This window comes from Thamnophis sirtalis, unplaced genomic scaffold (genome assembly GCF_051295495.1).
Source record: "Thamnophis sirtalis isolate CommonGarterSnake01/CBP01778 unplaced genomic scaffold, rThaSir2_p1.2 scaffold_1, whole genome shotgun sequence".
Lineage (NCBI taxonomy): Eukaryota > Metazoa > Chordata > Lepidosauria > Squamata > Natricidae > Thamnophis > Thamnophis sirtalis.
Window position 1 is genome coordinate 94,536,041 of NW_028261381.1, and position 14,454 is coordinate 94,550,494.

At 36.4% G+C, this 14,454-nt stretch overlaps 1 protein-coding gene across 11 annotated transcripts in view; it reads right to left on the reverse strand.

The window, feature by feature from the left end:
- Window positions 1–14,454, reverse strand: part of NAV2 (neuron navigator 2) — a 598,751-nt gene that overhangs the window by 209,476 nt on the left and 374,821 nt on the right. For all 11 annotated transcript variants that reach the window (XM_087719088.1, XM_087719097.1, XM_087719076.1 and 8 more), the window contains exon 2: window positions 9,478–9,595. In XM_087719088.1, the coding sequence (XP_087575214.1) occupies window positions 9,478–9,595 (118 nt within the window). The remainder of the gene's footprint in view (window positions 1–9,477; window positions 9,596–14,454) is intronic.

Here is a 14,454-nt window from a genome sequence, read left to right on the forward strand (position 1 = left end):
AATTTCTCCCATTTTACAACTTTTCTTCCCACAGTTGTTAAGTGAATCACTGCAGTTGCTAAGTTAGTAACACCGTTGTTAAGTGAGTCTGGCTTTCCCACTGACTTTGCTTGTCATAAGGTCACAAAAGGGGACCATATGATCCCAGGAAACTGCAACTCTCATAAACATGAACCAGTTGTCAAGCATCTGAATGTAGATCAAGTGACCCATGGGAATGCTGCATGGGTCATAAGTGTGAAAAATGGTCATAAGTCGCTCTTTTCAGTGCTGTTGTAACTTTGAACAGTCACTAAACGAACTGTTGTAAGTTGAGGACTACCTGTAGTAAAGACACCAAGACAAGGCAATCGGCTCTGATAACATGCCATGAACCTGAAAAATGTAAAAATAGATGTAAAATAAGGAAAAAAGCAAATGAAGCCAACAGTGTGGGAGCTGCAAAGTCAGATCAACAGTAGAGTGATCTATAAACCATGATTAATACTGCCCTGTTGGTTTCAATAAAGGTTGATAATACCACATGCCAACGGTTTGAGATGTGATAGCAGCTGAAAGCTGCCTTTTAGGTATTCACCATTCAAAAATAATAATAATTACACCAACAGATTACTAATTTACACCAACAGGATTTCTTCCACCTCCCACCACTGTTTTTCTCCGTTTTGCTAATTGTAGATTTGTAGATGTAGATTTATTTATTTATAGGCCGCCCTTTTCCCTGAGGGGACTCAGGGCGGCTTACAATTAGCAGTGTAAGAATCAATAAATCTATCTACCCTTACACCCACACAAAGTGCCTGTTCAATTATGTGTACAACTTGGTTGAGATATTTATAATTGCAGTCTGAGACAACCATGTTAAATTCTTTTGAGAATCATTTGTGGTTTTCATTTATAAATCTAATGAATACAACAGAAAAACCTGTTTCCCTGAAGTGGCCAACTAAATTTCAGTGGGTTGAATCTTCTCACTATCTCCTACTTTCACTGTTCAGCAAAGTGATATTTTGAGGTATCCTTACTTTGATTCTATTTAGCCATCTTGGCTTATAGCCACAGATGGTTTCATTTTTCTTAAAAATATCATATTTCTTTTCCAGTTATCTATTGTAATGACATCCATATTTTATTATGTACTGAATGAATCCTGAAGATGAAACTCAAATACTTTGGCCACCTAATGAGAAGGAAGCACTCACTGGAGAAGAGCCTAATGCTTGAGGGCAAAAGAAGAAAGGAATGGTGGAGAATGAGGTGGCTGGACAGAGTCACCGGTAGCTGTGAGCTTAAACAGACTCCAGAGGATGGTAGAGGACAGGAAGGCCTGGAGGATCATTGTCCATGGGATTGCAATGGGTCGGACGCGACTTTGCAACTAACAACATTGAATGAGTATCTAAATCTCTATTCCTTCTTCCTCCATTCCACTGGCCTCACCGGTTTAAAAGAGGATCTTCCTAATAATTTCTACTATACTATGTAAATTTCAGATATTTGTATTATATTCCATACGTAGTCAGCATAAACAAATCAACTACAAATACGATAACCACTTTTGTAAGGAAGTAATTTCACAACTCTGATCATTTTAGTAGCATTTTCCAGAATCTTTTAAAATTTTACAATCCTATGTCCTATTCATACTAGCATAATGCAGATGTTAAGATTAAAATAGATGGAATTTATCAGGAAGACAAATTCAAATAATTTTTCCTAAAACAGATTTCTAATACACAATCTTTCTGCAATGTCTAAAAATCCATTCTCTTTTACCAATCAGAATCTAGTATCTAATGACAAGCTGGAAGTCTTTAAAAACTTTGCTTTCTCTCACAGTGTTAGTAGGATTTTATGGCACATCCTTTGCCATTATTTTTTCTTACTATTTTTAAAATCTGTTTACATGTAAGCTACTTACTTGGGCAGCATCTAAAATTATTATTTTTTAAAGGTTCTATTTCCATTCAAGACATGACTTCTCACTGATATATGCCTTTGACATGAAAAAGATTTGAGTAAGATTTCATTGCTATATATGAAGAAAGTCAAAGAATGGAATAATCGAGTTGGAAGGCATCTTGAGGGTCTTCTAGTCACTTAAATATAAGCCAGGAGTGTGCTGCAGCTGCCAAAAAAGCCAACACAGTTCTAGGCTGCTTAAACAGAGGGATAGAATCAAGATCATGTGAAGTGTTAATACCACTTTATAATGCCTTGGTAAGGCCACACTTGGAATATGATTGCTCAGAAATTGTTCAGTGGTATGCAGTGTCTTAGAAGGAAACCAATGGGAAATGGGAAAACAAGTCTTAATAAAAGTTTTTAAAAATCACAATCAAAAGGCATACTGAAATGTTCTGTCCACAGATTTCCTGCCAGTTCTAATCCTTAGATAACCATAGTCACGTAGCAATAGCTACTCTTTTCAAACATTTTTCAAAATAGCAATTGCAGTTAGACTTATATACCACTTCATTGTGCTTTACAGCCCTTTCTAGGAATTTACAGAATCAGCATATTGTCCCAATAATCTGGGTCCCCATTTTACCAACCTTGGAAGGATGGGAGGTTGAGTCAACCTTGAGCCTGGTGAGATTTGAACTGCCAAATTGCAGGCAGTCAGCAATCAGCAGAATTAGCCTGCAGTACTCCACTCTAACCACTGCATATGTAATTTTCTGAGAAAACCCAAACAAATCTGATTTATCTGAATGCCCAGAGAGCTGTTTAATTTAACATTGAAAGTGGTTAAGCATTTTTGTTAATTTTAACAGGACACTTTCAAACACTTAATATGTTTCTAAAGCCCTTTCAAAATGGTTGTACAGTAAGTGTTTGTTTATATTTATACAATCCTGTACCCCCTGCATACAAAGAGGAAAACACAGATCATATATAAATGAGAGCTCCCTGCACTATGAGCTTAGTTGTTATGCTAATGACGGTCATTAGCATGCAAGTGAATTGAGCCCTGATATGGTAGAGGCCAAACTAGATGCAATACTCATTTGCAGAATTAGCAATTGCATGAATGCTTTTTTTTTAAAAAAAAAAGTAAACTGCAGATGCTCAGTCCAGCCCATGGGAAATGGGGGAGAGGGTTCCCATCTATAGCTAGGCAATTACATGCATTGGGAAAAATATCTGTATTTGACATATCACAATCTGTATCCATAGGGAATTCTGAGGGTAGAATAGCCAAAGTAATGTGGAAATCATGCATCTGTAGCACTTTAATGCTTTATATTGGATTCTAAATTCAGAATTACTTTCACTACGTCAACCCTCCCATAAGCTTCCAGGTGTTTTGAATCACAACATTCATCGACTTTTATCCAGTCTCACTGGAGATAATGGGACTTGTAGGATCTGGAGATCGCTGGATTAGCCCCTAGCCACAAGAATGTCAGAACTGGTGGCTCCCCTCTTAGGTTTTTTAAGGAGGTGTGATGTTCTGATTCTCATTTTATCAGTTTTACAAAAGCTGCTGTCAGCATAAGTGTTTGTTACCAGTTCAGAAGTGGCAATGAAATTCAACGTGCCTAGGGCTAGAACATTTGGGATGCAAATGACTACAATTCTTTGGGTGCTAATTTTGGAGATTAAAATAGGAGCAGGTGTGTTTAAACAGGGATTTCATTTGAAAAGCGTTATCGGGTGGGAAGGGAGAGCAAAGTTATCTGTTCAGAGCAAATACAACCAACAACAGAAAACAGGTCAGCAAAAGAGAATTAAATCACAAATTTAATGGAGTCCAATCAATTTTATAGATTATTTTTGCTGTATAAATTGTAATTTGAAGTCCATTGACACTCTTGCTATAGAGGTTAAGGCAGTCTCCCATTCTATAATAATAGGAATCGGTAGTTCTGATTGCTCTTTTTCTAAAATATTTTTGTTAAAATTTACAAATATTAAAAAATACAAATAAGAAAAATATAAAAAGCCAAGAAAAGAAGAAAAATGAATGAGTTCCTCTTCCCTCCAGACAAGTATAAATAATTTGGCTAATTTGACACCTTCTCTAGTATTATAACTTTTTTTTTAAAAAAAACCTCTTGTTTCCATAATTCATCCCTCATTAATAGTCAAATTAAACAAGCCACATCATTCAATCCCAACCAACGAAAGTCCACTAATAGCTACAAGAAATATGAACACGTATTTTAATATTAATCAAAAATGTCAGTTTTAAAATCCAAGTTTACCATTATATCTAAAGAGATAAAGCAAAACAAAAATATTTCCCCACTTACAAATGGTATAGCCTTGCTATACAATTCTGGTCTAAAAGAGATTCCATTAACATCTACCAGACACCATAACAGATATATTTTAATCGTCATCAAATAGATCAGTGGTAGGATCCAGCCAGTTCACACCTATCCACGAGAACCGGTTGTTAACGTTCTAAGAAGTTTTGGAGAACCAGTTGTTGGAAGAAATCTCATTTTGTTTTTTTTTCCACTTTACAGGGCTAATCCTTTAAGGAAGGCAGGAAGGAAACATTCTGGTGGTGTTGCTAGTCTAATCTTTATTGCCTCTTCAGTTAACCCTTATTACACTGTAACAGCTAAGGCAAAGTGCCCCTTGATGTGAATGATGTTGAGTTGGCCACGCCCACCCAGTCACATGACCACCGGCCACGCCTACCCAGCTGGTCATTAGGCAGAGAAACGGTTGTTAAATTATTTGAATCCCACCACTGAAATAGATTCAATTTATGCATTTTCTCTTCATTTTTTTTTAAAAATCCTGCTCTTAGTTCCTTCGAGTGGTGACCCATACATTGATTTCTTATCAGTTTCTCTTTGTCTCCTTCCTGGAGCAGATTGAACAGTTTCTCTTTGACTCTTCTCAGAAAGAGTTGACTTGATTCCATACATTGCTTTTGTAAATATAACATAAGGTTTTCCAAGTCACTCTTCTGATAATTAAAGGGGATATACAAATAATAATTAAAACATCAAATGGTTTCATTTGTAAATCCATTTTGACACTGTTTTCCATAACACTTATATACTGGTATTTTAAAATCCATTTTTGGAGCTACAATGTCTCTTTTCATATCATTTTTATAAGCCAGAAATTTTAAAATCCCAAATTCAAATCGGTCCGAACATTAGTCTGTTTTATCCAATAAAACCTGCTATTTTTCTACATCCTCTGCTATAGTACCTCACTATCTTGTAGCAATAGCAATAGCACTTAGACTTACACACTTCACAGTGTTTTCAGGCCCTCTCTAGGCAGCTTAAAGAGCCAGCATATTGCCAACAATGTGGGTCTTTATTTTACGAACCTTGAAAGAATAGAAGGCTGAGTCAACTTTGAGCCGGTCAGGATCGAATTGCTGGCAGTCAGCAGAATTAGCCTGCAATATTGTATTATAACCACTGCACCACCACTGCTCTTAAAAGTAAACAGTTTCTGAGTAAATTACTGAATAAACAGGGCCAGTTCTGACTATGATTGCTAAAAGCTTCTAACCATTCTCAATAGAAATCAAGGAGGAATTTAATATAAGTCCTATAATATGAATACAAGTAATCCTTGAGTTATGACCACAATTGAGCCCAAAATTTCTGTTGCTAAGTGAGACAGTTGTTAAGTGAGTTTTGCTCCATTTATGACCTTTGTTGACACAGATGTTAAGTGAATCACTGCAGTGTCCTTGAGTTATGACCACAATTGAGCCAAAAATTTCTGTTGCTAAGCCGGTAGGTTAAGTGAGTTTTGCCCAATTTACGATCTTACCACAGTTGTTAAATGGATCACTGCAGTTGTTAAGTTAGTAACAAAGCTGTTAAGTGAATCTGGCTCCCTCACTGACTTTGCTTGTCAAAAAGTCGCAAAAGGTGATCACACAACACTGGGATACTGCAACAGTCATAAATATGAACCAGTTGCCATGCATCCAAATTTTGATCACATGATCATGGGAATGCTGCAGTGGTCGTAAATGTGAAAAATGATCATAAGTCACTTTTTCAGTGCTGTTATAACTTGAAATGGTCACTAAATCAATGGTTATAACTCGAGGGCTACCTGTACAGCCAGTTTGGCATAGAGATTAACGCATGAGGCTAGAAGACAGAAAACTGTGAGTTTTGGTCCCCTCTTAAGGCAAAAAGCTTGCTAGGTGACTTTGGCCAGTCACTTTTTATCATTTCCAGGAAGGAGGCAATGCAGGGGTGAAACCCCTAGCAGGTTATGACAGGTTCTGGAGAACCGGTAGCAGAAATTTTGAGTGGTTCAGAGAACCGGCAAATGCCACCTCTGGCTGGCCCCAGAGTGGGGAGGGAATGGAGATTTGGCAATATCATTCCCCTGCCATGCCCACCAAGCCACGCCCACAGAACCGATAGTAAAAAAATTTGAATTCCACCACTGAGACAATGGCAAACCTCTTCTGAAATCTTTGCCAAGAAAACTGCAGGGACTTGTCCATGCACTAGGTGGCAAGTCAAAGTCACTACATACATACCCCTAAACATACTATATAATTTATGTATGTATGTATGTATGTATGTATGTATGTATGTATGTGTATAAACTCGAATCTATATCTATATCTATATCTATATCTATATCTAATCTACATCTATCTATCTATCTATCTATCTATCTATCTATCTATCTATCTATCTATCTATCTATCATCTATTTATCTATCTATCTATCTATCTATCTATCTATCTATCTCTATCTCTATCTCTATCTCTGTCTGTCTGTCTGTCTGTCTGTCTGTCTGTCTATCTATCTATCTATCTATCTATCTATCTATATTCGAGTTTTTTCCCATGTAAGATTGAGATTGTCTTGGCAACGTTTCAACGAGGTCTCACTTGCCACCTTCAGGCTGGTGTTTTCGGCTTAAGGCGTGGTTGGAGCTGCCGTCTTTCTATAAATCTTGGTGGAGGTGTGTGGAGTGCTGGCTTTGTTCAGTAAGTGGATTGATTGGTTGTGTGGTTGTATTATAATTGGTAGATTGGTGCTGATTGGTGCTGGCTGTGTGCCCGTTTTTGTTTTGTGTTGGTGGGTGGGGCTCGTTTGTTAGGGCTGGTTTCCAGATGTCTGGTAGGCGGGAGGTATCATCATGTTTATTCATGTTGTGGGGTTGTTTCTCTATTTCGATAGCTTCCATAATTATTCTCTTGTTGAAGTGTTCAGTTTTGGAAATTAATTTGGTTCCTTCAAAATTAATTTCATGTCCTGTAGCTTTAAGGTTCTGGAAAAGGGAGGAAGTTTTTTTCTTTTTTTCTTACTGCATTCTTGTGTTCTGCAATGCATGCATTTATTCTCCTATTTGTTTGTCTTATGTATGTTGCAGGGCAGATTTTGCATGGTATTTCGTAGACGCCTTGGTTTTCTAGCTGGATTTTGTCTTTGGGGTTTCTTAAGATGTTGGCTATTTTTTGGTCAGTGTTGAAGGCTGTCTTAATATTGTGTTTGTAGATAATTTTGTTGATTTTATCTGTGGTGCCTTTGATGTTAGGAAGGAGGGCAATGCTGTTGACAACTCCGACCATGCCTTAAGCCGAAAACACCAGCCTGAAGATGGCGAGTGAGATCTCGCCGAAACGTTGCCAAGATAATTTCAATGTTACATGGGAAAAGACCTGAATACAACAAGACCAGCATACCTACACCCATGAAAATCTACGAAAACACACACACACATAGACACACACACAGATATATATATATGTTGTATTTGTGCTGATAAATAAATAAAAGGAGACTAGTATAGATCTATTTCAAGCTATTTAGCTCTCATCAGCTAGCCATACCCTTACTGGGATTCGAATATATATATATATATATATATATATATATATATATATATATATATATATATATATATATAGTGTGTGTGTGTGTGTGTGTGTGTGTGTGTCAGTATGTATATATATATATATATATATATATATATATATATATATATATATATATATATATATATATATATATATAGAGAGAGAGAGAGAGAGAGAGAGAGAGAGAGAGAGAGATACAGATAGATATAGATACAGATTGATAGATATCTCCATGCATATCATTATTGTCAAAGAAAGAACACAATTCCTCCTCAGAATGCAGCCTTGCTCCGTCCCAAGTATATTTCAATCTTAAATATGTTACATATCATCTTTCACTAAAAATAAAACTTGCTCAAGCCTGCTGCAAGAGTTTGAAAGCTAAAAACCAATGCTTATCATTTCTCCAAGAAACAAACCACAGTCTATACCACATTTTCTACATGGCATGATACAGTTTGTTGATATGGCATGATACACTTTCTGGCTTCTGAGTTCTTCTGATTTTTTTCCAACTGAGATTTCCAGACCAGATATCAAGACAGATTCGTGCAGAAGTATCCTAAGGTTACGCAGGTCAACCATAAATAAGAGTTACTTCCAAAACATGTCAAGAGAACTTTGCAGGTCTGGGCCAGGCAACACAGAAGAAGAAAGAATCAAGTTGCAAAAGGCCATGAGAGTGCATTAAGGTCTTCCTAATTCTTTATATGACATTTATGTGCCATTAAAACTCTAAAAAAATTGTAGTAGGAGTCCCTGAATGCTAATTTTCACTGTTGTCTCAGGTTCATATCTCAATTGTACAATTTTTAGTCTGAAATGCATATCTGTTCTTAGATAAATAATTTTGTTAAAGGTAACAGATTCCTGGACTTTTTGTATGTGAAGAAAACCTACATAAAACTGTAAGGAGTCTTTAAATAAGGAATAGATAAGGTATTCTCATATTCAGGGTGCAAAAAAGAAAAAAAAGATTCTTAATTGCTTCCATAGATGCATAAAATAAAGCCATTCTGATTTAGGGACTTGTTTTAAGACATCAAATGTAGCTAATGAAAAAATTATTTGATATTTGAAAAACTGTAACTATCTAAGTGTAACTCTTTAGAGCATAAGAGGATCAATACTGCTGTGACAAGCAGTGAGACTAATCATATTAGCTGCATAATTTCATAATTAAATTTAAATCTAATTTAAATAAACTGAAATGAAATTTTGGCCTTGCTCCATTGCTTCGTCACTTTATTCTGATCATATTTTATGTCACAGCATAAAATAGAGTGTATGTCACAGCATACAACTCAAAAGTTAAGTGCCATACTTTCATCATGAAAAGTTACGAAGCCTCAAATTCATCTGTGGTTTGTCTGACTGTACCCTTGTATCCATATCAGCAATTCTAGGCAGTTAAAAAAAATGTTAGGTGAGGTTTGAGTACCCTGTAATTCTTTTCCATAATACTCTGAAGGACCTTTTAATAAACCTACAGGAACAACAATGTACGTACCATATGCATATATTTTTAAAATTCGTACAATTACACATTATGTGTAATGTTGCAGCCTAATGTACTTTAGTTATTGGTCTGACAGAAAACAGTCTGGACAAAAGTATTGCAACTATGCCAAAAATAAAAGGCATATTTACTCACCTACCACCTGGATGATTTCAGCCAGTAAAACTCCATCGGTTACATCTTGCTGCAGATCTTTTATCAAACGTTTATGGCCAGATTTTGCTAGATAATGATTGGCCCAATCTGTATAAATCTGTGGAAAGGAAAAGGAGAGCCAAAGTTAGGCCCTTTTCTGTTGAAATCATTAATTTCTCATTTAAATTAAAGAAAGACAACCCCCAACTTTGGCAGCCTCTGGAACAAGTGAGACAAAGTGTTTCCCTTCTTTTCCCAAACCAGTTTGAAGCAAAGTTAGCAACATTAAAATTCAAGGCATTGTGCTGATCAAGTATTCAGCTTATTATACCAGGGCTCTCTTGTATAGAGAAATTTGACATCGGAGCAGGAGGAAACTAAAGAAAGCTTCTAAACATGTTAACAGTCTGAATTAATAAGTTATCAGACCTGGAACTAAACAGTTTGCATAAGAAACTGGGTTGGATTTCTTTACTAAAGTCGACATTTTCCTTTTGTATCCTTATCAAGAAGCCATACCAATACTGAAATGTATGATTGTGCACATGTTTACACCAAGTTTTGTAAAAGAAAATAATTAGGGTACTTAAAATGGATATTCTTTTAAATTGCAGTTAACCAGAAATGTAAATTGCATTAGCACTACCACACAGCATCGTGTTGTCAACTGCTGTAAAAGAGCTATTCAGGCAGGGTAAGGTTTGTAATATGCAAAGTGCCCCCTCCTCTCCCCCCCTTCCGCAAACAGTTTAAAAAGTTTATGAGTCTTGACAATTCCTCCTCTGTTAGTATTTCCAGAGAGAGTGTACACCTATACAAACTTGAATCTCCATAAAAATGTACATGGCTGATTTTTATTTGAAGTAACTACGTTCCAACTTGCTTAACTAAACATAAAACAAGTAACTCAAACTAAAACCATTAACCCTGCATCCTGGAAAGCACTGATGCAGTTAAAACTGTACATTGGAAAAACGGGATGCGCGCGGGGTGGGGGTGGTTTCAGGAGGCCAAAAATAGGGGCATATTCAGTCTATGAGATGCACAGACATTCCCACCCACTTTTGGGGGGAGGGGAGTGTGTCTTATAGTCAGAAAAATATGGTAAGTCTAAGTGCTATTGCTATTTTGAAAAGTGTGTTGTGAAAATTAGATTGATGAACAGTGTTTTCAGTTGTGTTTCGCTATATTCAATTAATATTTCTTATTTGTTAGATTTATACCCCACTTGTTCTCCAAATACTCAAGTTAATGTACACAAGATCCACCTTTCTAATTATATCCAGTGGTAGTGTTCCAAATTTTTTACTACCAATTCTCTCTCTCTCTCTCTCTCTCTCTCTCTCTCTCTCTCTCTCTCACACACACACACACACACACACACACACACACACACACACACACACACACACACACACGTAACACAGGTTGGTGGGCAGAGCCTCCCACCACCGCTACTACCCGTTTGCCTGATCCAGGCCAAACCAGGAGCAACCCACCTCTGATTATATCTCATTATTCATTATATTATTAGACTCATTACTGAAGACAGGTACAGATTTCAGCAGATAGGACTGCAGAAAAAACAATTGCTACCAACCTATCTTCCATTGAGGATCTGTATACTGCATGGAAGAGGGCTGTGAAAATATTTATAGACCCCTCACATCCTGAACATAAACTGTTTCAACTTCTCCCTGCAGGATGCTGCTGTAGGACACTGCCAAAACAGCTAGACACAGAGAGTTTTTTCCTTGTGCCATCACTCTGCTGAACTCTTAATTTCCACAGTTCTGTCTTATATCTAAGTATATTTACCCATATAATATTACTTTTATCCTTCTCATCTGTTCTTGTTGGTATCATTATGATTAATATTACTTTGATATATGATTATTACTATGTTTTTTACATGCATGCTGAGAGCTTATGCACCAGAGACAAATTCCTTGTGTGTCTAATCACACTTGGCCAATGAAGTATTCTGTTCTGTTCTGTTATCACTGTGCGAAGTGTCCTTTTGACACATCAATTTTACATCAATTTTTAGCAAAAAAAAAATGTAAGCAGCACTTTTACTATTTAGTTAAAATCTCAGAATGGTAAATGCATAAATGGCCAATTACTTTGCTTGGCCGAAGCAGAAGAATGAAAGAAGGAAGGTTAGTGATAACACATGATAAACAGCTATTTTCTAGAAATGTGTGGAAAAAGTTGTTTCCTGACAACTTTGAATATCAAAGAAGTCATTACTACAATCAATTTGCTGAAAGAAACATTACCATATGTTTATTTGAGCCTGATTAAATTGTATGTGCTGGAAGAAAAATATACATCCTGTATTTTTGTTTCTAGCTCAATATTGTGAATACCAAATTAGCCAGGTCATTTCTCATTTTTAATTTCTTACTTTATATTCATTGCTAGCTTCCTTATTATACATTATACATCAAACCAATTATGGAACACAAACAGAAGGCTCCTTGCTGCTAGGCATTGTAACTTAAGGTTTCCCTTGCTTTGCTTTTCACACTTAGGAGATTCAACAGTAGAAGTCCCAACTCAGTTGCTTGAGATAGGAACTAGTAACAGCATACTGTGATTTCCAATGTTCCCTCTTCCTGTAGTTAATGAATCAAAAGCTATCTAAAATTTCAAGGGATTGACGAGATCAGAAAAACAGTTGAAGAGTGTAATAGACTGAGGAAATTTGTTATGTTGGTTTTCCTGAATATTTTCCTTCTTGAAACTGTGTATTTACTTCTGAGCAAAAATACAATCATTTGCAGAGTTCATCAGCATATGAAGTTGCCGTATAATGAATGACATTGTTGGTTTGTATCTATAAAAACTATCATCTCTCAACATGCAGTGCTCCCCCTTAGGGTTTTCAAGCAGAAGTTTTCCAGCAGTAGTCACAGAGGATTGTCTAATAAAACATGTGCCCTACTTAGTTATGACAGAAGCACTTCTCATCTATAGCTTGCCTCCCCATAGTTTCTTTCTTCAAGTGCTATCTCCATCACAGTCAGGTTCTGATGATGGAACAATCCTCATTTAGATTAGCTAGTACTTTGAGAGAAAGGTGATAATTTGTCAATGGGGGATAAAGGTCAACACCTGTCAAAAACTGTGTTAAAAACTACAATTTGTAGAAAAGCAGGCTGAGCTGGAGGTGGGGTTAAAGGTGTCATCACTTTGGAATCATTGCACAGGCACAAGAGACCAAAATCCATTCCCCTCCCGTGAATTCCACTGACCTTATCTAGCACTGATTTAGCTTTGACCATAAGCTTATTAGATTCTTATGAATACATAGCAGTAATAAAGTTTTCTGTGCTTTGAACTCAACAAACGCTTCTGGTTATTTACACGTGACAGAATTGTATCCAGTAGCGCCAGCCGGTTTGCTCCACTTTGCAAAAACTAGTTATTTTTTTAATTAGATAAGGGAGTTACCCTAACTAGCAGAGAAGATAACCCTGTATACCTTTGTCAGGATGTAGCAGGCAACTTGTTTAAAAGAGTAAAACAAAAACAACAGCATAAGCCAAACTAAAGGCAATGATAACCCAGAAGTGCCGGGAACTAAGTGTCTAGAAAGATAAGGGGGGGGGAGGAGTTGCTGTGGGAAATAATATCTCAGCACTTTGGTCTCACTGGCCGTGCCACTTACATGCTGATTAACTGGTTATTTTGTTTATAAGACTCTCCTATTTGTATCTCAGGGTTGTGACTGATTTTGCATTAATACATCCATGGTAAAAATAATATTTAAGAACTAGGAAACTGCTGAAAGATTACAACAATTGTATCTCACAGATGCATGAAGGCTATTCTATATATAGACTTTCATATTCACTTTTCATACTTTAGATGTGAATTCAGAGTGTGACACATCAACACTGCTTTTGCAAATATAACCCAGCAGTTTTCAGTTCATTGCTGAAACACTAAAGGTGAGCAATCAAGTTTGTCAGATGTCTTCATAAAGTTAATGCAAACAGAACACAGCCTGCAAGAAAAGAAAAGAAGACCCAAGGAAGTATCTCTTTTCTAAAATTAGGAAGCTTAAAAACAACAGTGAGGAAAATATGCAATTCTACTTCTCAAAAGTGTTGTGTTGTCAAAAGATTTGACAATCCAATGCCCATAGTTTGTGAATCAAGCCTATGAGAGATTAATTAATGTATTCATCGGACACAAAGAATTCTATCTTGTGTGCAAACATTCCCATTTAAATTGGCTTACTAAGAAAGAAAATTTATTTATCCTTGGCTTTGTAACCTAACAAACTCATTAATTTCAGATAAAAATTATTTGATCTAACATTTCAGCTACAATGACTTGATAAATAGGCAAGAAATCTGATGACATAATATTCTATAATATATTATATATAGATTATAAACAGACTATATATCATAACATAATATATACGTATGTTTGTTACTGATGAGACAACCCGGCCTTCACGTGGTGCCCCCCGTTCCCACCAATCGGGCTCTGTCGACCCTTGGGACTGGCGTCCCCTTGGGTATATCCAGCCGAAACAGCTTCCATGGATCGCCGTATCCATTCCTTTACAGTGGCGTCAAATTTTCATGGAAGTCGCCTATACCCACGATGGGTGAAGAGGCGTCAAGTACAAGTACAAGTACTGATGAGAACTAAATTGTTATGAAAAGTGGCAAACCAAATAATCCAATATGGCAAGGAGTACTGTAATGTACAATACATAGTTGTAGGCATTCAAATCATACTCATGCAATGAGTAGAATAAGAGATAGAACCTGGACTACAAGCAAATTCAAATTTTCACCCATTTTATACACATCTCATCCTTAAACAGGTCTCCAGCTGGCTTCTAGTAAATTTCCAAGTGACATGTATAAGCCAATATTGTTATTTAGTTAAAATTCTTAACAGTAATGTAAAAAAAGCCCCAAAACAAGCAACTAAAATAGAATAATTCAT